The sequence below is a fragment of the Tamandua tetradactyla genome, chromosome 4 (assembly GCF_023851605.1).
Source record: "Tamandua tetradactyla isolate mTamTet1 chromosome 4, mTamTet1.pri, whole genome shotgun sequence".
In the NCBI taxonomy this organism is placed as follows: Eukaryota; Metazoa; Chordata; class Mammalia; order Pilosa; family Myrmecophagidae; genus Tamandua; species Tamandua tetradactyla.
This window is the reverse complement of record NC_135330.1, coordinates 69,688,991-69,713,081: the sequence shown is the minus strand read 5'-3', so window position 1 is coordinate 69,713,081 and position 24,091 is coordinate 69,688,991. Positions and strand designations below refer to the sequence as shown.

The window sequence follows — 24,091 nt, the reverse complement described above, 5'->3', positions numbered from 1 at the left end:
CAGTTTTATAGACATTACACCTAAAGCAAGAGCACTGAAGAAAGAAAGAAAGAAATGGGAACTCCTCAAAATTAAACACTTTTGTGCATCCAAGAACTTCATCAAGAAAGTAAAAAGACAGCCTACACAATGGGAGACAATATTTGGAAACGACATATCAGATAAAGTTCTAGTATCCAGAATTTATAAAGAGATTGTTCAACCTAACAACAAAAAGACAGCCAATCCAATTACAAAATGTGAAAAAAACTTGAACAGACACATCTCAGAAGAGGAAATACAAATGGCCAAAAGGCACATGAAGAGATCCTCAATGTCCCTGGCCATTAGAGAAATGCAAATCAAAACCACAATGAGATATCATCTCACACCCACCAGAATGGCCATTATCAACAAAACAGAAAATGACAAGTGCTGGAGAGGATGTGGAGAAAGAGGCACACTTATTCACTGTTGGTGGGAATGTCAAATGGTGCAACCACTGTGGAAGGCAGTTTGGCGGTTCCTCAAAAAGCTGAATATTGAATTGCCATATGACCCTGCAATACCATTGCTAGGTATCTACCCAGAGGGCATAAGGGTAAAGACACAAACAAACATTTGCACACCAATGTTTATAGCAGCATTATTTACAATTGCAAAGAGATGGAAACAGCCAAAATGTCCATCAACAGACGAGTGGCTAACAAACTGTGGTATATACATACGATGGAATATTATGCAGCTTTAAGACAGAATAAACTTATGAAGTATTTAACAACATGGATGGACCTTGAGAATATTATGCTGAGTGAAACTAGCCAAAGACTAAAGGACAAATACTGTATGGTCTCATTGATATGAACTGACATTAGTGAATAAACTTGGAATATTTTGTTCATAACAGAGACCATCAGGAGATAGAAATAGGATAAGATATTGGGTAATTGGAGCTGAAGGGATACAGACTGTGCAACAGGAATGGATACAAAAACTTAGAAATGGACAGCACAATACTACCTAACTGTAATATAATTAGTTAAAACACTGAATAAAGCTGCATGTGAGAATGATGAAGGGAGGAGGGCTGGGGACATAAATGAAATCAGAAAGAAAGATAGATGTTATGATTGAGATCGTATAATCTAGGAATGCCTAGAGTGTATAATAATAGTGAAATGTACAAGGTACAATTTTAAAAATGTTTTTGCATGAGGAAGAACAAAGGAATGTCATTATTGCAAGGTGCTGAAAATAGATGGTAATTAATATTTTAAAATGTCACCTTCTGTGTGAGACTAAAGCAAAAAATGTTTATTTGTTACAAAATTTGTATTTTGACTAGTGCATTTCCTAATATAACATGTAGATAGTTTGATTGAATGCCATAAGTACTTGGAATCTCAGGTAGGACATGAGATTTTGCTGGTTTGTCCAGAGTGATGCCCCGATGAATCCCAGAGTGATTCGATCAGTGAGTGGGAAAGTATCTGCAAAGCCCCCTTCGGGGAGTGGTGAGAATGGGGAGAAATTCAACTTCCCCAAGTTGAATTCTTGATATTCTCACAAGGAGTGTGGATAACCAAAGCTATTGGCAGAGCTCCCAGTCCTTGGGTTTGTTCATATGAAACTTAACCCCACAAAGGATAGTTCAAGTCTACTTAAAATTTAGGCCTATGAGTCACCCCCAAGACAGCCTCTTTTGTTGCTCAGATGTGGCCCCTCTCTCCAGCCAACACAACGAGCAGTCTCGCCACCCTACCCCTCTCTACGTGGGACATGACTCCCAGGGGTGTGGACCTTCCTGGCAACGTGGGATAGAGATCTTGGAATGAATGGAGACTCAGTATCAAGGGATTGAGAAAAACCCTAGAATGAGCTGAGACTTAGCATCAAGGGATTGAGAAAACCTTCTAGTCCAAATGGGGAAATGGGAAATGAGGCAAAGTATCAATGGCTGAGAGATTCCAAACAGAGTCGAGAGGTTATCCTGGAGGTTATTCTTATGCATCAAGTAGATTTCACCTTGTTATTCAAGGTGTAATGGACAGGTTGGAGGGAACTGCCTGAAAATGTAGAGCTGTGTTCCAGTAGCCATGTTTCTTGAGGATGATTGAATAATGAGACAGCTGTCACAATGTGACGGTGTGATTGTGAAAACCTTGTGTCTGATGCTCCTTTTATCTACCTTGTCAACAAAGGAGTAGAACATATGGAATAAAAATAAATAATAAGGGGAACAAATGCTAAAATAAATTTAGTTTAAATGTTAGTGATCAATGAAAGCAAGGGGTAAGGGGTATGGTAGGTATAATCTTTTTTTTTCTTTCCTGTGTTCGTTTTATTTTTTTTTCTATTGTCTTTTTATTTCTTTTTCTGAATTAATGCAAATGTTCTAAGAAATGATGAATATGCAACCAAGTGATGATATTGTGAATTACTGATTATGTATGTTGTTTTATTTTGTTTATTTTTTTAATTAATAAATTTTAAAAAATGATCATGGTGATGAATATACTACTATGTGATGATATTGTGAGCCATTGATTATACACCATGTATGCAAGTTTGTATGTTAAGAATGTTTATGGTTGTATGTTGTTTTTTCAATAAAAATATTTTTTAAAAATTTCTTTGCAGTAACTTGACCAGACAACTGGGTATAATCATTTGGCCAAGTTGATACCAGAACCTAACCATCACAAAGGTCTTAACGGATTTACTCCTCTGTTTTTTTCTGAAGGTTTTATAGTTTTCATTCTTACATTTTAGATCCTTGATTCATTTTGTGTTAATTTGGTAAATGGTATGATATACTGGTTTTCTTCATTCTTTCATATGTGAATTATTGTTATCCTTGCACCATTTGTTGAAAAAGCTATTCTTTCCCCCATTTATCTTGACACCCTTGTCAAAATCATTGACCATAAATGTATGGTTTATTTCTGGATTCTCAGTTCTATTCCATTCATCTATATGTTTGTCTTTATGTCAGTATCACACTGTCTTGATTATTATAGCTTTGTATAAGTTTTAAAATCAGGAAGTATAAGCCCTCCAACTTTGCTCTTTTTCAAAATTGTTTTGACTGTTCAGTGCCCCTTGCATTTTCATATGACTTTTAGGATAAGTTTGTCCATTTCTTCTTTAAGTACTTGGGTGGGTAAGCTCTCCTGGCCTGAGGTTTCTTGGTTTCAGACCTTAGCTTCTATGGTTCTGCCTCTGAAATTATTTCTCCCTTTTCTGTCCCTTTTAGTCCAGACTGGCAGTGGTTCTGTTTATACGGATCCTACAACACTGTTGTTGGTTTTCTGTGTAGTACCTGGGATCATAACCTTCAGACAGTAGGACTTTCCACAAGTCCTTCCTGGATAATTCTGTCTCCAATCCAGGCTTTTTCTGAAATGGCTGGGTGGTTTCACATTTGGTTAAATCCTCACATGGACACTAGTCTCTGGGGTCTCCCTGTCTGGAAGCCCAGATTTTTCCAGATCATCAGTTTCTTGTTTCTTTATACTCAAGAGTTCGTTCTTGGCTTATCTCTTTCCTGTCACATTTCACTATAAGCTGCAAGGAGAAACCAGACTGCATTTTGCACATTTAGTTTGGAAATTTCTCAGCTAGGTATCCTGAGTTGTCACTTTTAAATTCCAACTTATCCAAGCAGGACACAATTTTGCAAGATTTTGTGCCACTTTAAAACAAGGATCACTTTTCATCTAATTTGCAATAACACATACATCATTTCTAAGGCCTTATCAGAGGTATCTTCAGAGTCCACATCTCTACCAACAGTCTCTTCTCTGTCAAGATCTTCATAATTTTCCAAAAATCTCCCCCTTATGCATTTAAAAAGCTATTGCAACATGTTTGGTATTTGCAAACTACAGACAGCAGCACCCCACTTCTCTGGTCCCAAAATCTGTTTAAGTTTGCAAAAGCTGCTAGAATGCAATACACTAAAAATGGAATGGCTTTTAAAAGGCAGTTTATTAAGTTGCATGTTTACAGTTCTAAAGCCATGAAAATCTTTAGTCTGAGAAATGCATTACTGAGTGGAGAATCATGAAAACAAACATTGATTTCTCTCTGGAAAAGACCAAAGTGCCTGGAAAAAAAAACTCCCTTTTTCATGTGTGACATATTCCTGCACCTACTATTTGCCAGTCCTGAAAATCTCCAAGGAAAGATACCTTGATTCGAGAAAGGCTGATGGGTCCAGAACACCTCCATCAGCTGGAAAGGCACATGGCGACAGCTGCTAGCTTCCTCTCCTGGCTTCTTTTTTCATAAGAATTCCCTGAGGATGTTCTCCTTCTGCAGAGATCCAAAGATCTCTGGCTGTGTTGCTCTCTTGGCTCTAGCATTACCTTTTTATATTTTGTGTTTTGTCTTCGCAGCCCAATGTGCTTTTATTTATTTATTTTTGTACATGGGCAGGCTCCAGGAAACGAACCCCGGGGTCTGGCATGGCAGGCAAGAATTCTGCCACTGAGCTACTGATATACCTCCCTCTCATTGTGGTTTTAATTAAGCTTTTGGAGGCAGGAAATGATCTCTAACTCTCAGAACTTACCTGAAAGGATTGTTGTGAGGGCTAAATAAAGTGATACTTATAGACATTTAAAGTTATATTTGGCATGAAGGAAGCACTGTTAGCAATAGTATTATTATTGTATTTTATTATGTAGCACAGCAGATTGCTCAATAGAAGTTAAATAAATGTATAGTGAGGTATTTACAGGAAAGGTTAGGGAAAGACTTTTCTAGTCCCTAATATCTAAAACTTACTGAGAATTGTAAACTTCTATATTAACCCAGAGCCAAAGGAGTTGAACTGTTAACTGCTTTCTAAATATTTCTAACTTGGGAGAATTTAGATGTGACCCATCCCAATCAAGTATTAGATAATGCTAGGATGTTCTGGGGAGAAAAAAATAAAAACAATTTCAAATCTTTAGTCTGAAAAATGCATTACTGAGTGGAGAATCATGAAAACAAACATTGATTTCTCTCTGGAAAAGACCAAAGTGTCTGGAAAAAGAAACTCCCTTTTTCATGTGTAACATATTCCTACACGTACTATTTGCCAGTCCTGAAAATCATTTTGCGTCTCCTGACATGTTACCTACAGGCCATTGGCCTGTTCTATAACGAAAAAAAATGCCTTTCATTTATATCCCATTTTGAAATATAAGCATTTACCTTCACAATCACTATCTCAATTTAATTCATTTAGATCTACCACCAGAGTAGGTCCTTGATGATAAAAATGGTAATTGTTATAAATTCTTAAACATTACTATGATTTAGCAACTCACTATTTATGCCATTTTTTATATCCAGCACTAATTTTGAACTTTTCCTTGTTCAGCAAACTATTTTTCAGAGTATAATCTTTATTTTTCAAATTTATAGAATTATTTCAAGCATCAAATAAATATTTGTCTACTGCTTTTATATACTTTGCTAGATGTAAAAAAAGAAAAAAAGGAAACTCTGATCAGTGAAATAAAAAAGAATGATCCTTGCTCTTGAAGAATCTAAACTCTTTTGGTGGGTGATAAAGGAAGCATTCATTAAATATTGCCCTAGAGATAATACATACGTAACTATATTATGGTACTGTAGATGTTCAGAGAAATACTATAGGTGTTCATTGTATCCTGACCTACTTAAGGGAAATTTTATAGACAATGTGGGATTTATGTTTATCTTTAAAGAGTGAGCAGGATTTGTAAATAAAGGGTAGGAAATATGGCAAAGTACTGTAGGTAAGGAAAATATAAACAAAGGTATGGCCTTTGGAGAACAGAAAGAGGACTGGTTTAACATTGAGAAGGTGGAAGAAGAAGATGGGAGAGAATAGGACTGATTAATAAAAGGTCATCATGTACTGAATCGGAATATTGTATGAGTGTGTGTTATTTTTAGCATCGGAAAAAAAAAGCTAAAAATATTTTAAAACTGTTTAGAACTGAATTAGCCTCTAAAGATATGGTATGTATTCGAATCACTATGCCATCACCATAATGGAATTTAATTATATTGATTATAAAGATAAATGTATCTTTATTACATCTTTAGATTATGTATCTTTACAGATATAAGTTGTATATAAAGATATAATCTTTACAGATATAAGTTGAAAAGGATTCTTATAACCCAAATAATCTCTACCTTCTCTAGTATATGGTATTTATCCGTTCTAATAAGTTTAACTTAATTAGAAATTTACAAAAAAGCAGAGGTATTCATTTTCTGGTGTTTCAAACTAAGAATCAATATTAAGCAGACATCATGTACTAATTCAAAATTTAATCAATATAACCATTTTGACTTTAAGAGGAGAAACCTCAGAGGATTTAAGAAAAAGACCATTCAGGTTTTATTTTATGTATGTGAATAGCTACTACAGAAAATAATAAGTATATAAATGTAACTTTTTGTAGTTTATTTCAAAGTTTTCTCTATTTTTATTTATAGATGCCACTTCAAATGAGCAACAAGAACTTTTCTGTCAGAAGTTGAAGCAGTGCTGTATACTGTTTGATTTCATGGACTCTTTTTCAGACTTGAAGAGCAAAGAAATTAAAAGAGCAACACTGAATGAATTGGTTGAGTATGTTTCAACTAATCGTGGTGTAATTGTTGAATCAGCGTATTCTGATATAGTAAAAATGGTAAGCCTCTAGAGTTATGTTCCTCAGATTTATATAAATTCAAGTAACATCTGAGGTATAATTATGAGTTGATGAGACTGAATTTTAATAAATTAACATAATTAATGTACACCAAAGAATATTTTTCAAAGTTGTCCCTTTGAAAGATTATCTTTATATTCCAATGATTAGAAATAGTTTGGAAATTTGATAGTGATAATGACTGTGGCTACCATATTGAGTAGTGCAGATTTAGAGTTTAGGAAAAAGAGTTTAGACTTGAGATTACATAGACTCTTAGATAATTAATGTCCTGGGATTTAATGTAACAGAAAGAGAGTTTTTACAAGAGGAAGAGAAGACCTGTGGAAAAGCTCTCGTGGAAAATTAAATTTGGCCTTAACATACTAATTGGGTTTTCTTTCTCTACTTCATACTAGATAACCTGTCAAAGTTGAAAACTTAGAAAATTTTGTTTGCTTTTTGAAAACAAAAATAGAAGCTTAAAATTTTTAAAAGATTAATTATAGAGAGGACATCTAACTCCTACAGACAGTAAAAAGGAAGTGACAGTTTGAGGTTATAAATATGGAATATTGATATTATTATTCTTTTGTTCTTTGTTTGATATATTTTAAAAAATGGTTCTTTTTGGGAAAGTAATATTTCCCCACTGTTACTTATTTCAAATGCTTTGTACTTAGGAATTTTGAAAGTCCTAGAGAAGGTATTCTATAAGTTGTTCACTTAGATATTGAAAGTACTCAAATATGAATCAAATTATTCTATAATTTGATATACAGTAATAAATCCTGAAGTTCAATTTCTTTGTCCAAGTCAAAAGGTAGTTTGTTTTGTTTTAACTTTGAATAATTAAATTTCAAAGTGGAGCCTTAGTCCTTTAAAGCTATTTTGTATTCTTGTATAGTTATGTTTGCTGGTGGCTACAAGTTTATCTTTTTCTTTACTACCAAAAATAAGTATGATTTCAAGGGCAAGTTATGCCCACTAAAGGGATATATTTCCTTTTTCAAATTCTATCTATGGCTTTCTGCCACTTTTTGTGAAATTGATGTCCATCAGAATGTTTATTGGCTCTACCCTCTGAGTTTTATGATTATAGTTAGTAATAGAGAATTAGAAGTTATTTGGCCTGTGATAGATGCCACTCTGTAAGAATAGTTTTATAATTTTAAGCGTGCTTTTTCCTTAAAATATCCCTTGTCTGAACCTCTAGCCTCCAATAATTTATTTCAAGTAACCAACTTCTAAATAGTGTAATTTTATATTTTACTTAGTCATTTGGTCTGTCAGTCTCTTCATCTTTCTTCGAAGAATTGTCTATCCTTTACTAGAGAAATAGATTATTTAATAGTTGTCTTGCACCAAGATAGATAATATGAAAGATTAAATTATAAATATTATATTTCATTGAAAATGAAGAATCTCAAGATGCAATCCCAATTTCAGAAAGTCAATATATTAAAAAGAGAGAGGCTCAGAGTAGATTAAATAGTAAATTAAATCATTATGTAGTATTATAAACTGTATCCACAACAGCAGTGAAGATATTCTATCCTGTCTCCTACCCCTTAGTGTATGTGTATGTGTATAAGAAAGAAGATATTTTATCAAACATTTGAGCTGCAAGGATAAGTAAGTGGCTGGATTAGAATATGGGCAAGTTGTGAAGAGAATAAAAAAATCAAATTAGGGATAAGTAGAGAAGTAAAAGCTTACCTCTTTCCTTAAAATTTCCTTTCCTTTTTTTAGAAAGAGGAATCCTGAGGTAGTCTTGGGATCTGAGGAAGTCAGAGTTGTTGATAGAGAAATGAGAGAAACAAACTCCTGTTTTCTTCATATCTTGAAGAGACTAACAGGCTTTGAACTAAGTTCTAATTTACAGCCACAACTTAACTTTTTTCTTAAAGTTATCTTAAAATTAGTTCATTTTGTGTTGTTGAATTCAGTTGCACAACAAGAAGATAAACTGAATTTATTTTTCTTTATAGATCAGTGCTAATATCTTCCGTACTCTTCCTCCAAGTGATAACCCAGATTTTGATCCAGAAGAGGATGAACCTACACTTGAGGCCTCTTGGCCTCACATACAAGTATGAAACATAATTTGTTTTGATAATTTATACATTTGTGGTATTCTGCTGAAATCATGGTTCTCTCTCTTAGATTTTATTGTCTGAATATTAAAAATCTTTGATTTTTAGTAGGTTTTCTTCATGACATTATTTTCTCACCCCAAAAAAGTGTTGAGGAGGCCTATTTGAACAAGCTTCATTTCCTAGACTTTCCTTTTCCTTTTTGAGAAGAGAATTACCTACTTTCTTTTGGAGATTTTAAAAAAATATTGTTTTACTTAAGTTTTTCTGGTTAAAAAAGAAATGTATTCCTTAAATTTCAAAAAAATCCTAATATGCAGAGATAATCAGTGATTATTATAATGCATATATTATACATAAATGCATACAAAATATTATATAGCTGGTAGCACAATATTGTGAAATAATTAATACTAATGAATTATATATTTGGAAGTGATAAACAGGAAATTTTGAGTAGTATATATGTTACTACAATAGGAAGTTAAAAAAAGTAGAAGAAAGGTACAACTAAATTGGTATATAAGTATACTTTTATAAATACTTTAAAAATAAACTACATATATTAAACATTTTTGCAGCTTTAATTCTAGCTATATCATTGTGGTTTTAATTTGCATTTTCAGTGCTTATTAACATTGGTGTATCTTCTTTTTTGAATGTCTATTCAAATCTTTTGTTCATTTTCAAACTGGATTTTTTTGTCTTTTATTGTTGAGTTGTAAGATTTTTAAATATATTCTGGATATAATTCTTTTGCCAGACATATGATTTACAAATATTTTCTCCTATTCTGAGAAGTAGCTATTCATTTTCTTGACAGTGACCTTTGATACTCAAAAAAGTTTTTAATTTCAATGAAGTCCAATTTATATTCAATGAAGTCCAATTTATCTTTTTTTTTTTTTTTGTCACTTGTTCTTTAGGTATCATATGTAAAAATCCACTGCCTAATCCAGGGTAATGAAGATTTACTCATCTTTTCTTCTAAGAGTTTTATAAGTTTAGCTTTTACATTTTTAAAGTGTATTTTTGTGTATATTGTTAGACAAGGATCCAAAGTCATTATTTTGCATGTAGATATCCGTTGTCCCAGGAACATTTGTTAAAAAACTATTCTCTCCCCATTGAATTATCTTTTCCCTTTGTTAAAAATCAGTTGACTGTTAATGTGAGGGTTTATTTCTACACTCTCCATTCTATTTCACTGATCAATGTCTGTCCTTCTGCCTTTATTATGGTCTTGATTACTGTAGCTTTATAGTAAGTTTTGAAATCAGGAATCATGTGTATTCTAGCTTTGTCCTTTTTCGAGATTGTTTTGGCTAGTCTTGGTCCCTTGCATTTCTTGATCAATCCTAAAATTTTTGATCAATTTCAGGATCAGCTTGTCAATTTCTGTGGGAAAAAAAAGGCAAGCTGGGATTTTGATAGTCATTTTGAATCTATAGATCAGTTTAAGGAGTATTGCCATTTGAACATTAATAAGTCTTCTGATCGACGAATATAGGATCTTAAAGGGAAAGGTTTCAGTCTTTTACAATTTAAATACGATGTTAGCTATGAGTTTTTAATAGAAATTTTTTATTGTAGTGAAGAAATTCCTTTCTACTCTTTGTTGAGTGTTTATACCATGAAAGGGTGTTAGATTTGTCAAGTGGGTTTTCTCATCTATTGAGATGATGTGGTTTTTGTCCTTTGTTAATATGGTATATTACATTGATTGATTTTCAGATGTTACACCAATCTTGCATTCTTGGGATAAATCTCATTTGTTCATGTTATATAATGCCTTTATAAGTTCCTGGATTCACTTTGCTAGTATGCTGTTGAAGACTTCTGCATCTGTAGTCATGCAGTTTTTTTTTTTTCTTATGATGTGCTTGCTTGGTTTTGGTATCCAGGTAATACTGATTTTATAGAATGGGTTTGGAAGTGTTCCCTCCTCTTACATTTTTTCAAAGAGTTTGTGAAGGATTGCTATTAATGCTTTTGAATGTACAGTAGAATTTACCAGTGAAGCCATCTGGACCTGGGTTATTCTTTATGGGAAGTTTTTCAGCTACTAATTTAGTCTCTCTGTTTGTTACAGGCCTGTTCAATTATCTGTTATCTTCTGTCAGTTTTGGTAGTTTGTGTCTATCTGGGAATTTGTTTGTTTCATCTAAGTTATCTAAGTTGTATACTATTGTTCATAGGGTTCTCTTATCATCCTTTTATTTCTGTTAAGATTGGTAGTGATGGTCCTTTTTCATTCATGTAAATTTCATTTAGTAACTTGAATTTTCTCCCGCCTTCCCACTCTTGTAGTCAGTCTGCCTAAATGTTTGTCAGTTGTGTTGATCTTTTCAAAGAACTATCTTTTCTTTTCAGTGATTTTTCTTATTTTTCAATTCTCTATTTCATTTATCTCCACTCTCATATTTCCTATTCCCTTTCTTCTGCTTTGGGTTTAGTTGGCACTTCTTTTTCTAATTTCATAAGGTGGAAGACTAGAGTAATGATTTCAGATGTCTTTTTTAAAAATATATAGGCATTTATAGCTAAATTTCCTTCCAAGCTCTGCTTTACTCTTGTCCATTTTGTTGTTGGTGTAAAATATGGTTAGCTAACATTTGCCGTTTAAAACATTTTAAAGTATGCAATTCAGTGGCATTAGGTATATTTGCAATGTTGTGCAGCCATCACTGTCTAGTTCCAGAACATTTTCATTACCCCAAATGGAGACCTCTTACCCATTAAGCACTTCCTCCGCACTCCCACATTCTTCTAGCCCCTGGCAAACACTAGTCTGCTTTCTGTGTCTATGGATTTGCCTGAATGGGTTATTTCATATAAATGAAATCATGTAGTATGTGGCCTTTTATGTCTGGCTTCTTTCACTTAGCATAATGTTTTCAAGATTTTTCCTTTTATAGCATCTATTCTTCATTCCTTTTTGTGCCTGAATAGTATTCTATTGTATGGGTACACCACATTTTGTTTATCCATTCATCTGTTAATGGATAGTGTGTGTTGTTTTTAGTGTTTGGTTCTTGTGAATGGAGCCACTATGAATATGTGTGTACAAATTTTGGTTTGACCACATACTTCCTGTAAGTTTTGGTATGTTGTGTTTTTGTTTTCATTTATCTTAAACTATTTTCAAATATCTTTTCTTATTTCTTCTTTGAACCATTGGTGTTTTTTAGGAATGTGTTTAATTTCCAGAGGTTTGTGATTTTCCCAAATTTTCTTCTATTATTGATTTCTAGTTTTACTCTGTTGTGGTTGGTAAATATACTTTGCATGATTTCAAACCCTTTACATTTATTGAAGCTTGCTTTAATGCCTAACATACAGTCTATTCTAGTGTTCCATTTGAGCTTGAGAAGAAAGTGTGTTATGTTGTTGGATGGAGTGTTCCATAGAATTCTGTTAGTTCCATGTACTTTATAGTGTTGTTCAAGTCTTCAGTTTTTTTGTCGACCTTTTGTTTAGTTGTTCTGTCCATTATCGAAGGTGAAGTACTGATGTTTCCATCTGTTGTTGAATTGTCTATTTCTCTTTTCAGTTTGGTCAGTTTTTGTTTCATATATTTTGGCATTCTCTTGTTAGTGCAGTATGTATTTATAATTACTATATCTTCCTGATGGATCGGCCCTCTTATCATTACAACATGTCCTTTATCTAGTAAAAGTTTTTGTGTTAAAGTTGATTTTGTATGATATAGTCAGCCCTAGCTCTCTTTTGGTTACTTTTTGCATGGTATATTTTTTCTGTTACATTACTTTTAGTCTATTTTGTTTTTGTTTTTTGTTTTTTTAATCTAATATGTGTTCCTTGTAAACAGTGCAGACTTGAATCAGGGTTGTTGTCTTTTTAAAAGTTGATTTTGACAAACTCTGCCTTTTGATTGGAATGTTTAATTCATTTACATGTAATGTGTAACCATTGATAAGGTAGCATTTATGCTTGCCATTTTACTATTTGTTTTCTATGTATCTTATGTTGTTTTTGTTACTCTGATCTTCTGTTACTGCCTTTTGTGTTAAATAGATTTTTTCTGCGATACCATTTTAAGTGCATTGTTGTTTCTTTAACATTATATTTTTTAGTTCTTTCCTTAGTGATTGCCCTGGGGGGTTACAATTAGCATTTTAACTTGATCTAGTTTGTATTAATACTAATTTAATTTTAATAGTGTTCAAAACCTTTGCTCCAATATACCTCCATAGCCTCCTTCCTCCTTTGTGATGTTATGGTCATATACAAATTACACTTTTACACATTATATGCCCATCAACACAGTTTTATGATAATGGGAGAATAAAAGAGTTATAAATAAAAATGTGTTTGTACTGTCTTTTTTTTTGTATGCTGTATGGAGAGGTCACATTTAATTATTTTTTTCATGTGAATATCCTATTATTTCAGCACTATTTGTTGAATTTTTGTTTGTTTTGCTTGTTTGTTTTTTTGTTTTGGGGGAAGTGCATAGACCGGGAATTGAACCCAGGTCTCCTGCATGGCAGGTGAGAATTCCACCAGTGAACTACTCTTGCACCCCCTGTACTGTCTTTTATATTTACCAATAGAATTACCTTTACCAGTGTTCTTTATTTCTTCCTATGAATTTGAGTTACTGTATAGTATCTTTTTGTTTCATCCTGAAGGAATCTCTTAGTAATTCTTTTGGTTAGGTCTGCTAGTGACAAATTCTCAGTTTTGTTTACTTGGGAATGTCTTATTTCTAGTTCATTTTTGAAAGAGAGTTTTGCTAGATATAGAATTCTTGGCTGATATCCTTGTGTAAATTAATATTTCCATCAAATTTGAGAAGTTTTGGGTGGGCCACTGTGGCTCCATGCCCGAGGACCCAGGTTCGATTTCCGGTGCCTGCCTATGTAAAAAAAAAAAAAAAGAAAATTTTGAGAAGTTTTCATCTGTTAATTCTTCATATATTCTTTCTGCCCTTCCTCTCTGAACCAGTTTGAAAGTGTTATGTACGCCAGAAAAGCTATGTTTTAATCCCGATCCAGTCTTGTGGGAGCAGCCGTTTCTTTTAATCCTAATTCAACACTGTAGATTGGGAACTTGTTTGATTACCTCCACAGATATGTGACACACCCAGTTGTGGGTGTGACCTTTGATTAGATGGAGATGTGACTCCACCCATTCTATTTGTGTCTTGATTATATTACTAGAGTCTTTAAATGGGTAAACATTTTGGAAAAACAACAGAAACTACACAGCCTAGAGAAATGACAGAAATCATCTCAGAGCTGACAGAAATTTCACAGCAGAGCTGATACAGACGCTGACAAATGGAGAATTGAGATGGAGATGCTTGGAGCCCAACAGATGTAGTCATGAGATGTTAAGTAAGCCAGAACCTGGAGCCAAGAGAAACCAAGAGATGAAAGCCAGCCCTGGAGAAGTAAAGTGAGGAGCCTCTACAGGAACAGAGGCTAAAAGCAACAGTGCCCAGGAGCAAGGGACCAGCAGATGCCAGCCACATAACTACTCAGCTGACAGAGTAGCTATGACTCATCGTCCTTTCTTGAATGAAGGTAACCTCTTGTTGGTGCCTTAATTTGGACACTTTCACTTCCTTAGAACTATAAACTTGTAACTTCTTAAATTCCCCTTTATAAAAGCCATTCCAGTTCTGATATGTGCATTCCGACAGCTTGCGAACTAACACATACTCTGTTTCTCCTCTCCTTCTGGTACTCCTTTTGGTACACACTTGATTATGTCCCACATGTCTCTGAGGCTTTCCGCTGATTTTTCTTCATTCTTTTTTCTTTCTGTAACTCAAACTGAATAGTCTCTATTGACTTCATGCCCACATAGTCTTTCTTCTACCAGCTCAAATTGTTTTTCATTGTTTCTAGGGGTGAGTAAGTCAATCAAAGTTCTCACCGTGCCATTCTGAAGGTTGATCTCTTATACATGTCTTCTTGATTGAGACAGATAAGAAGATAGGCTTCTTGTCCCATATTCAATTGTGTGACAATTCACCCCCTAGGATCATTGCAAAATCAGTAATAAAAGCTCTTTTAAAGGGGGTGCAAGGGGTAGTTCAGTGGTAGAATTCTCACCTGCCTTGCAGGAGACCTGGGTTTGATTCCTCGTCCATGCACTTCCCAAAAAACAAACAAAAATTCAATAACTCGTGCAGGTATAACAGGGTACTCGCATGGAAAAATAATGAAATAACACCATATGACATACAAAAAAAAAAGCTTATTTAAATAGCTTAAATGTTAAAAAGTGGAATTATCATATGACCTAGCAATTCCATTTCTATGTATGTATCCTCCAAAATTGAAAATAGGTGTTCAAACAAAAACTTTTACACTAATGTTAATATCATCACTATTTACAACAGCCCAAAGGTGAAAACAGCACAAATTACCATCAACAGATGAATGGAGAAACAAAAATGTGTTATATCCATATAATATAAAATTTATTCAGCCATGAAAAAGGATGAAGAACCATACCTACTATAAAGTGGCTGAATCTCAAAAACGTTTTGCTAAGTGAAGGAAGCCAAACATTTTGCTAAAATAAAAGGTCACATATTGGATAAATCCATTTTTGTGAAATATTCAGGATCTATATTTCTCTAATGCATAGAAATTATGAAAAGACTTTGTGGGGCTTCTGGTCAACCAAGATGTTAGCATTCTCAAGGGTACCATTTCCCCATAAAATCTTTGAACAACTAGCAAAAACTAGCAGAGCTATCTTCCTCAAACTCTAAAAAACTGTTAAAAGGTTGTACTTGAAGAACAGAACGCAAAGTTCATGGCACTGCTACACTTCCCCACCCCCTCATCAGAGTAGCATAAAGCCAGCCTCGGCTCCCACTGTGGGTCCCTGGCCCTGTTTCAAAGGGAACAAAATAACCCCCATGTGCATACTAGGGTACCTGTATGTAAGTGCAAATATGTCCAATGGAAGTCTAAAAGGTGAACCAGGAAATTTGTCTCTGGCTTGCCCTCCCAGAACTTGTCCTACAGGAAGAAGCAGTTGGCAGATAACTAGGGCAGTGTAAAAAATAGTTAAATCAAAACAGCCTGGGTCAAAGGATTACCTGCACTAAGCCATTCAATAGAGCACCCAGGAGGGGCTGAAAGTGTTTCATAGGAAATAGAGGGGTATTTGAATACCTGTAAATGGGAGAATCCCTAAAGCTACGAGCTAGCACAAGCCCAGGACAAGTATCAGGCCCTACACAGGCTAAGATACGATAATATTTATCCATAGATGGTTTCCTAATGCCCATATACGCTGGCTAGGGCTGGGTAAACACCATGGATATAGTTTTTATGCACTGTGTACTGTGTATCATATACATAAATGTTCAAGTGCATGCTTGCGTGAAAGTCCATCCTAAATGTAAAAGTGTTACTTTTAGTTTTGTCTCACTCTAAGTATAGGGGTGCCATCTCGCCTAAGTTGCGTTCAGCTGTGATCCATCTTAGTCCATCCCATTTTGAGTATCCTTAAGGGAAGCAGCTTGTGTTCAATTTATTTCTATATTGTATGAATAGCTTTAGTTTTGGATGGTGTGTATGCAGTTAAAAATAGGTTAGTTAATATTAAATTTCAATCAGCATGAGACTGTCAGAGACTCAGAATCCCCATTCTGTTTGGTTAAAAGGCAATACTGTCCAAGGCATTCCATCTATGGTAGAAGTTGGCAGCTGTCCATATCCAGCAGTCAGTCTGGTTGCAGCCACTTCAGTTATCTATTTCAGAAATTCATTTCCTTCTGTTATAAAGATCGTAAACATTAACCTAACACAAAATACAAGGTGTTTAGAAAGAACTAACCAGGTGTGCTGGTTTGAAACTGTTATGTACCCCAGAAAAGCCATGTTCTTTTCATCTTAATCCAGTCTTGTTGGGGCAGACCTGTTGTTTGGATGGGACCTTTTGATTATGTTTTTTCCATGGAGATGCAACCTATCCAGTTGTGGGTGTGACTTTTTGATTAGATGGAAATGCAACCCTGCCCATTCAAGGTGGATCTTAATTAGCTTATTAGAGTCCTTTAAAAAGGAAACATTTTGGAGAAAAGCTTAGACATAGATTCTTGGAGATACAGAAGGAAATGCCCCAGGAAATGCCAGAAGCTGAGAAAGTGGTTTGAAACCAGTAGCGGGGAGAGAAGGAGCAGACCTCACCCTGTTCCTTCCCAGGCGACAGAAACCCTGGACGTGATCAGCCTTTGTTGAGTGAAAATATCCTCTTGTTGATGCCTTAATTTGGACATATTTATGGCCTTAGAATTGTAAATTTCTGATTTAATAAATCCCCTTTGTAAAAGCCAGTCCATCTCGGTATATTGAATTTCAGCAGCATTAGCAAACTGAGACAGGAGGTCATGACCATTCAGTCTAGTCAAGCAAGCACTGGCCTAACTGTTACTGCAAGGACATTTCGTGGACTTAAATCATCTGTCAATTGATTGCATTTATGGCAGAGTACATCTGCAATCAACTAAGGGGAGTGTCTTCCTCAATGGATTCATCCAATTAGTTGATTTTAATCCATTCAGTTGAAGACTTGAGGTCAGTTGAGAGGTGACAGCTTCAGCAGTCAGAAGAGAGAACTTTTGTCTTTACTTCAGCCAGCCAACTTCACCTAGAGAATTCATCGAAAACCTTCATTGGAGTTGTCAGTTTGCAGCCTACCTTACATAATTTTGACTTGTGCATCCCCACAGTTGCATGAGATACTTTTATAAAATTCTCATGTGGTTCTGTTTTCTGAGAGAACCCTGTAATACAACACATTAGTGCGTAGTTTTGTCCATCTGCAGAGGAAGGGGTCCTGTATAGTTTATTTGCCAGCACTGCCTGTACTACATTCTCTGTGGTATTATGGGGTAGGGGTCCCCCCCAATTGAGCAAATGATGGACAGGACTCACAGGCTGTAAGCACATCACTATATTTCAAAAGGAGATGTAACCTTTTACATAATTCCTATACAGTCTTATTACCTTCATGTCCCCATTTACAGTGTAGCCAATCTGCTTTATGGTTTTCATCAACCTATCTGATTTTAACTAAGGTGTTGGCTTCCAAGTTTCCCCAAGCATGGGTGAAGTATGGGCTAGAACATGTCAGATTATTTTGGTAGCAGGGTTTTGTGCCCTAGTCCAGATCTCTTCCTACAGAGCTTTACCCATATGTCCTTACTGGCTGTGTTCCATTTTCTTGTTACCACTGTCCCATCTAGAGAGTCATACCATATACACAGCCCAGTTGTTGTTGCATGTAGATATTGGCATAGTCTCATGGACAATAACCATGCACATGGCTTGTGGCTCAGCCCATTGACTGCTCTGACATTCTCTTTCATGCATCCATTTGGTGTCTGTAGTTACCTGAACAGCTATTTTGCATCATCAGAGAGGTTGTCACCTGTGGGAACCATCAGCATACCTGGTATGGTCTGATGGGACTCCTACACCTTCTATTATTGATGTTATTTTCTCTGTCACTAGCATGGATGGTGTAGGGATGTCCAGATTCTCTATGTACATAACTGGCCCCAATAATTTATGAAACTCTTCAGATAGTAGGGTAGTATGGCGAGAACTCCATTGTTGTAAATAAGCATGCCATTTTTGTAGTGTGCTAGCCTGTGCATAAGCACTTTTAGGTGGAAAACAAGTGTCCTTTCCCATCCACTTATTGGCAGAGATGTTCACACTTTATTGGCAAAGTCATTGTTATAGGTTCAGTTTGTGTAAGAGCAAAATATCCTGCTAGCAGTTGTTTTTCATAGGATTGTATCATTGGTCTGTTCCTTTCCATAGCTGGGACCAGAACCCAAGTGGTACTCGCTTCCCATTTTGTTTTTGCCACAGACCCCACTTGAACTCTTCTGGGTATCTCATAACATTCAGTTTACAAGTTTTCCCTGTCATTAAAGTATTTAGAGACTGGATCTTTTTAATGGTTATTTTTGCTTGTCGGAATGCTTGTTTAGTCTCAGTGTCCCAATACCAGTGAGCCCCTGTTCTAGTGTGCTAGCTGCCAGAATGCAATATACCAGAAACGGAATGACTTTTAAAAACGGGAATTTAATAAGTTGCTAGTTTACAGTTCTAAGGCCGAGAAAATGTCCCAGTTGAAACAAGTCTATAGAAATGTCCAATCTAAGGCAACCAGGGAAAGATACCATGGTTCAAGAAGGCCGATGAAGTTCAGGGTCTCTCTCTCTCAAGTGAGAAGGCACATGGTGAACACATTCATGGTTTCTGTCTAGCTGGAAGGGCACATGGCAAGCACGGCATCATCTACCAGCTTTCTCTTCTGGCTTCCTGTTTCATGAAACTCCCCGGGAGGTATTTTCCTTCTTCATCTCCAAAGCTCTATCTAGTGGACTCTCTGCTATGTGGTGCTACAGCATTCTCTGCTGTCTCTGAATCTCTCATTCTCCAAAATGTTTCCTCTTATAGGACTTAAGAAACTAATCAAGACCTACCCAAATGAGTGGAGACATGTTGTCACCTAATCCAGCTTAACAACAACTCTTGATTGAATCACATCTCCAGGGAGATGACTTAATTACAGTTTCAAACATACAGTGCTGAATAGCGATTAGAAGGAGTGGCTGTGTTTACAAAATGGGATTAAGATTAAACATGGCTTTTCTAGGGTACATACATACTTTCAAACCAGCACAGCCCCCTTATTTTTTATCAATTTATGTAATGGTCAAACTATTTGAGCTAGGTGGGATGTCTACAGTAATTTAATAAGCCTGTTCAGGTTTATAGTTCCTTTACAACGCAGGGGGTTGGACGCATTTGTTCTTTATCTATGATTGCAGCTGGAATGACCTTTGTCTTACCCAGTCAAACTATCCTTAGAAATTTTACAGACTGTCCAGGCCCCTGGATCTTGGCAGCGTTTGTGGACCATTTTTGGCTTGTTGAAAGGCATTGTAATGATAGGGGCTGCCATTTCTAGAAATGTAATACTATTAGAAAGAAGCATAATATTGTCAATATAGTGAAACACAGCAACATTTGGTGGGCTTTCTCATCTTGCTAGATGAGCTGCCACTATTCCATGGCTGATGCTGGGGCTAGATAGGTACCCTTGTGGCAAGTCCACTGTCACCTTCCACATAAATGCAAATTGATCTTGGCTATCTTCAGCTAGTGGGATACTGAAAAATGCATTCACTAAGTCTAATAATAATGGAATTCTCCTAACTGGGCCAGTAAGTTATCAAGAGCATTGCAATATTTGGCATTGTGGCATAAATAGCGGGAACAACATTATTTAATTTTCAACTGTCATTCTCTAACTACCATTGGGTTTTTTCACATATGGGCTCTGTGCTGGCCATATGATCATTTTATTTCAATGATATCAGCAGGTCCACCCAGGAGGCAATATTGTTTGGTTTGGGAGACTGTCCCAGGTGGGGGCAGGTACACTGGGGATCAAAGAGCAGCACTCCATATAATTGATTTCACCATGGTGGTGCTAAGGCAGACTTCTCCTGTGGTGGTGATAAGGTCTAGGTTTTGTTTTTGGTTTTTTTTTTAAATTTTTTATTAATTAAAAAAAAATTACAAGAAAGAAACACAAACATTCCCAACACATGCTCATTCCGCTCTACACATACACTCAGCAATTCACAATATCATCACATAGTTGCATATTCATCATCATGATCATTTCCCAGAACATTTGCATCAATTCAGAAAAAGAAATAAAAAGACAATAGAAAAATAAAACGAAAACAGAAAAAAAAAATTTACGTACCATACCCCTTACCTCTCCCTTTCATTGATCACTAGCATTTCAAACTAAATTTATTTTAACATTTGTTCCACCTATTATTTATTTTTATTCCATATGTTCTACTCATCTATTGACAAGGTAGATAAAAATAGCATCAGACACAAGGTTTTCACAATCACACAGTCACATTGTGAAAGCTATATCATTATATAATCATCATCAAGAAACATGGCTACTGGAACACAGCTCTACATTTTCAGGCAGTTCCCTCCAGTCTCTCCATTACATCTTGGATAACAAGGTGATATCTACTAAGGTCTAGGTTTTATAATGCATCTACCCCTAATATATATTCAGGAATGGGAGGAATATATACAATATACTTTCAAGTTAGTATATTGTAAATGTTAGGATTGTTTGCATTATTCATATGGCTTTTCTCCCATACCCATCTATCACCTTTAACGGCCTATTAAATCCCCAGGGATTCCTATAGAATGTGTGTATTCTCCTCTAGTTTCAGTAAGGCTACAATGTGCAAATGTTTTTTTGGAGACCGTTGCATAACTAGCTGTATGTGAGACCTCTGATTGCCTGCTGTCACCTCTGTTTGTAAGCACCTGTGACCCCAGCCCTGGTCTTCAGGGGTAGGTGGTATCACCATCTTATATCAGACTTAATTTCCTCAGGTGGTGCAGTGGGAGTGATAAACAGTGGCACAGATTAGATGTAGACAGAGGCTGATATCTTTTTTCCTCAGGCAGCTTTTGCCAGATAATATAGCATTGGGTGGTTTATCTGTTCTTTGTTTGTTTGTTTGTTTTTTGCTATTGGGATGCCTAAGGCAAATAAATCAGCCCATAATTGTTTACAGGTTATACATACAATCACCCTCTACTCCTTCCCTAGTGAGAACTCTTTGATTATGTTCCTTACCCCTTTTGACTGTATTCTTTCCATCTTACCCAAGTCTGCTATTGCCTGTACTACCCAGTGAACACACTGGCCAACTAGTGGGCTTACAAGAGCTACTGATTCTCCATACTAGGCTAGAGCTGTGGGTTTGAGGATTTTGTCCTTCATACCAGCTGTGAACAGCTCATCACATGTCCAGAAAAGTGTTCAATTATGCTACATGTTTCATTTCTCACTCTCTGACTATATTCTGTAATTTTTCCATAGTTAGCCATTTGCCTGTTGTGGACAGCATAACCCCCTCATTAGGCCACATCAATTTTGTTGCTAAAAAGTACTATACTAATAAATTTTAAATACCATCTGGGCCTGGTAAAGATGCTGACAAAGAGAGATGTGCAGTTTATACTAGGCATTTTTGCCATTTCCACTCCCAAAAGCATAATACTGTCTCCCCCTGCATGTCATAATCTTTGTAACCAAGCGAGTTTGCTTTCTTACTTAATGGCAGAGCCTGAAAATATATGAAGCAAATATTGAGAGATTTGAGGGAACAATAGACAGTTCTACATTAATAGTAGGAGATTTCAACACACCACTTTTGATAATGGATGGAAAGAACATCTAGACAGAAGATCAATAAGTAAATAGAAGACTTGAACAATATTAAAAACCAACTAGATCTAAGGGACATATATAAAAGAGTACTTCCCCCAATAGCCACAGAATACACATTCTTCTCTACTGTGTATAGATCATTCTCCAGAATGGACCATATGCTGGGTCACAAAACAAGTCTCAATAAATTAAAAAATATTGAAACCATACAATGTATCTTCTCCAACCACATGGAATGAAGCTAGAAATAAATAATGGAGGGAGAATTATAAAATTCAACAAATATGTGGAAATGAAATGACACATTCTTAGCCAGTGGGTCAAAGAAAAAATTACAGGGGAAATTAAGAAATATCTTGAAAAGGATGAAAATGAAAACACAGCATATTAAACTTGGATACAGCAAAGGCAGTAATGATTACATTATAAAAGAATAAAGTTTCAAAGAAAAAAGAAAATTTTGCTCTAAATGATTGCCTTATAAAAGAAGAAAGATCTTAAATTAAACACTTAACCTTACAACTGGAGGATCTAGAAAAAAAGAGCTAACTAAACCCAAAGCATACAGAATGAAGGATATGATAAAGATTAGTTGAGATCAAAAAAATAAATAAATAAATAACGAGCAAAACAAAACAGTAGAATCACCACAACCACAAGAGGGTTCTTTGAAAAGATCAATAAAATTGACAAACCTTCAACTAAACTGACAAAGAAAAAAAGAGGTTGCAAATAACTACAATTAGAAATGAAAGAGGGACATTACTCCTGACCCCAAAGAAATAAAAAGAATTATAAGAGGATACTATGAAAAGTTGTACTTCAATAAATTAGAGAACCTAAATATAGTGGACAAATTCCTAGAAATCTGAAAACTACCTACACTGACTCAAAAAGAAATAGATCTCAGAAAAACAGAAACCTGTAAAAAGGTTGAATCAGTAATCAAAAACCTCCCAACAAAGGAAAGCTCAGGATGAGATGGCTTCACTGGAGCATTTTACCAAACATTCGAAGAAGGATTAACACCCACCCTGCTCAAACACTTCCAAAAAATTGAAGAGGAGAGGACACTCTAACTCACTGTGTGAGACTAACATCACTCTTTTTTTCTTTTTTTTAACATGGGCAGGTACCGGGAATCGAACCCAGGTCCTCGGGCATGGCAGGCAAGCATTCTTACCTGCTGAGCCACCGTGGCCTGCCCATAACATCACTCTTATACCAATGCCAGATAAAGAGTCCACAAGAAAAAAAAAAATCACAGACCAACATTTCCTATGAACATACATGTAAACATCTTCAACAAAACAATAGCAAACCAAATCAAACTACACATTAAAAGAATTATACACCAAGATCAAGCAGGATTTGTCCCAGTTATGCAAGGGTAGTTCAACCTAAGAAAATCAACTAATATAATACACCATATTAATAGAACAAAGGGAAAAAACAACATGACCATCTTAGTTGATGCAGAAAAGACATTAAGCAAAATCCAGCACCAACTTCTTGATGAAAGCACTCAGAAAAGTAGGAATAGAAGGAAACTTCCTCACATGATAAAGGGCATATATGAAAAACCTACTGCTAACATCATAATGATAAAAGACTGAAATATTTCCCTTTCAGATCAGGAACAAGAAAGGGATGCCCACTGTCACTATTGTTATTCAACATCGTTCTGGAAGTTCTAGCTGGAACAATTAGGCAATAAAAAGAAATAAAGGGCATCCACATTAAAAAGGAAACAGTAAAACTTGCTCTTTTGCAGATGACATGATCCTATATGTAGAAAATCCTGAAAAATCCACAACAAACCTCCTAGAGTTAATAAACAAATTCAGGAAAGCAGCATATACAAGATCAGTATACACATATCAGTAATATTTCTATACGTTAATAGAGAAAATCTGATGAGGAAATCAAGAAAAAAAATCCATCTAAAATAGCAACTCAAAGAATCAAATATCTAGGAATAAATCTAACCAAGGATGTAAGGTCTTATATACATAAGGCTACAAACATTAC

The 24,091-nt window shown here is 35.4% G+C and overlaps 1 protein-coding gene across 2 annotated transcripts in view; it reads left to right on the top strand.

The window, feature by feature from the left end:
- Positions 1–24,091, top strand: part of PPP2R5A (protein phosphatase 2 regulatory subunit B'alpha) — a 141,198-nt gene that overhangs the window by 61,499 nt on the left and 55,608 nt on the right. For both annotated transcript variants that reach the window (XM_077157738.1, XM_077157739.1), the window contains exons 2-3: positions 6,466–6,662; positions 8,654–8,755. In XM_077157738.1, coding sequence (XP_077013853.1) covers positions 6,466–6,662; positions 8,654–8,755 — 299 coding nt within the window. The remainder of the gene's footprint in view (positions 1–6,465; positions 6,663–8,653; positions 8,756–24,091) is intronic.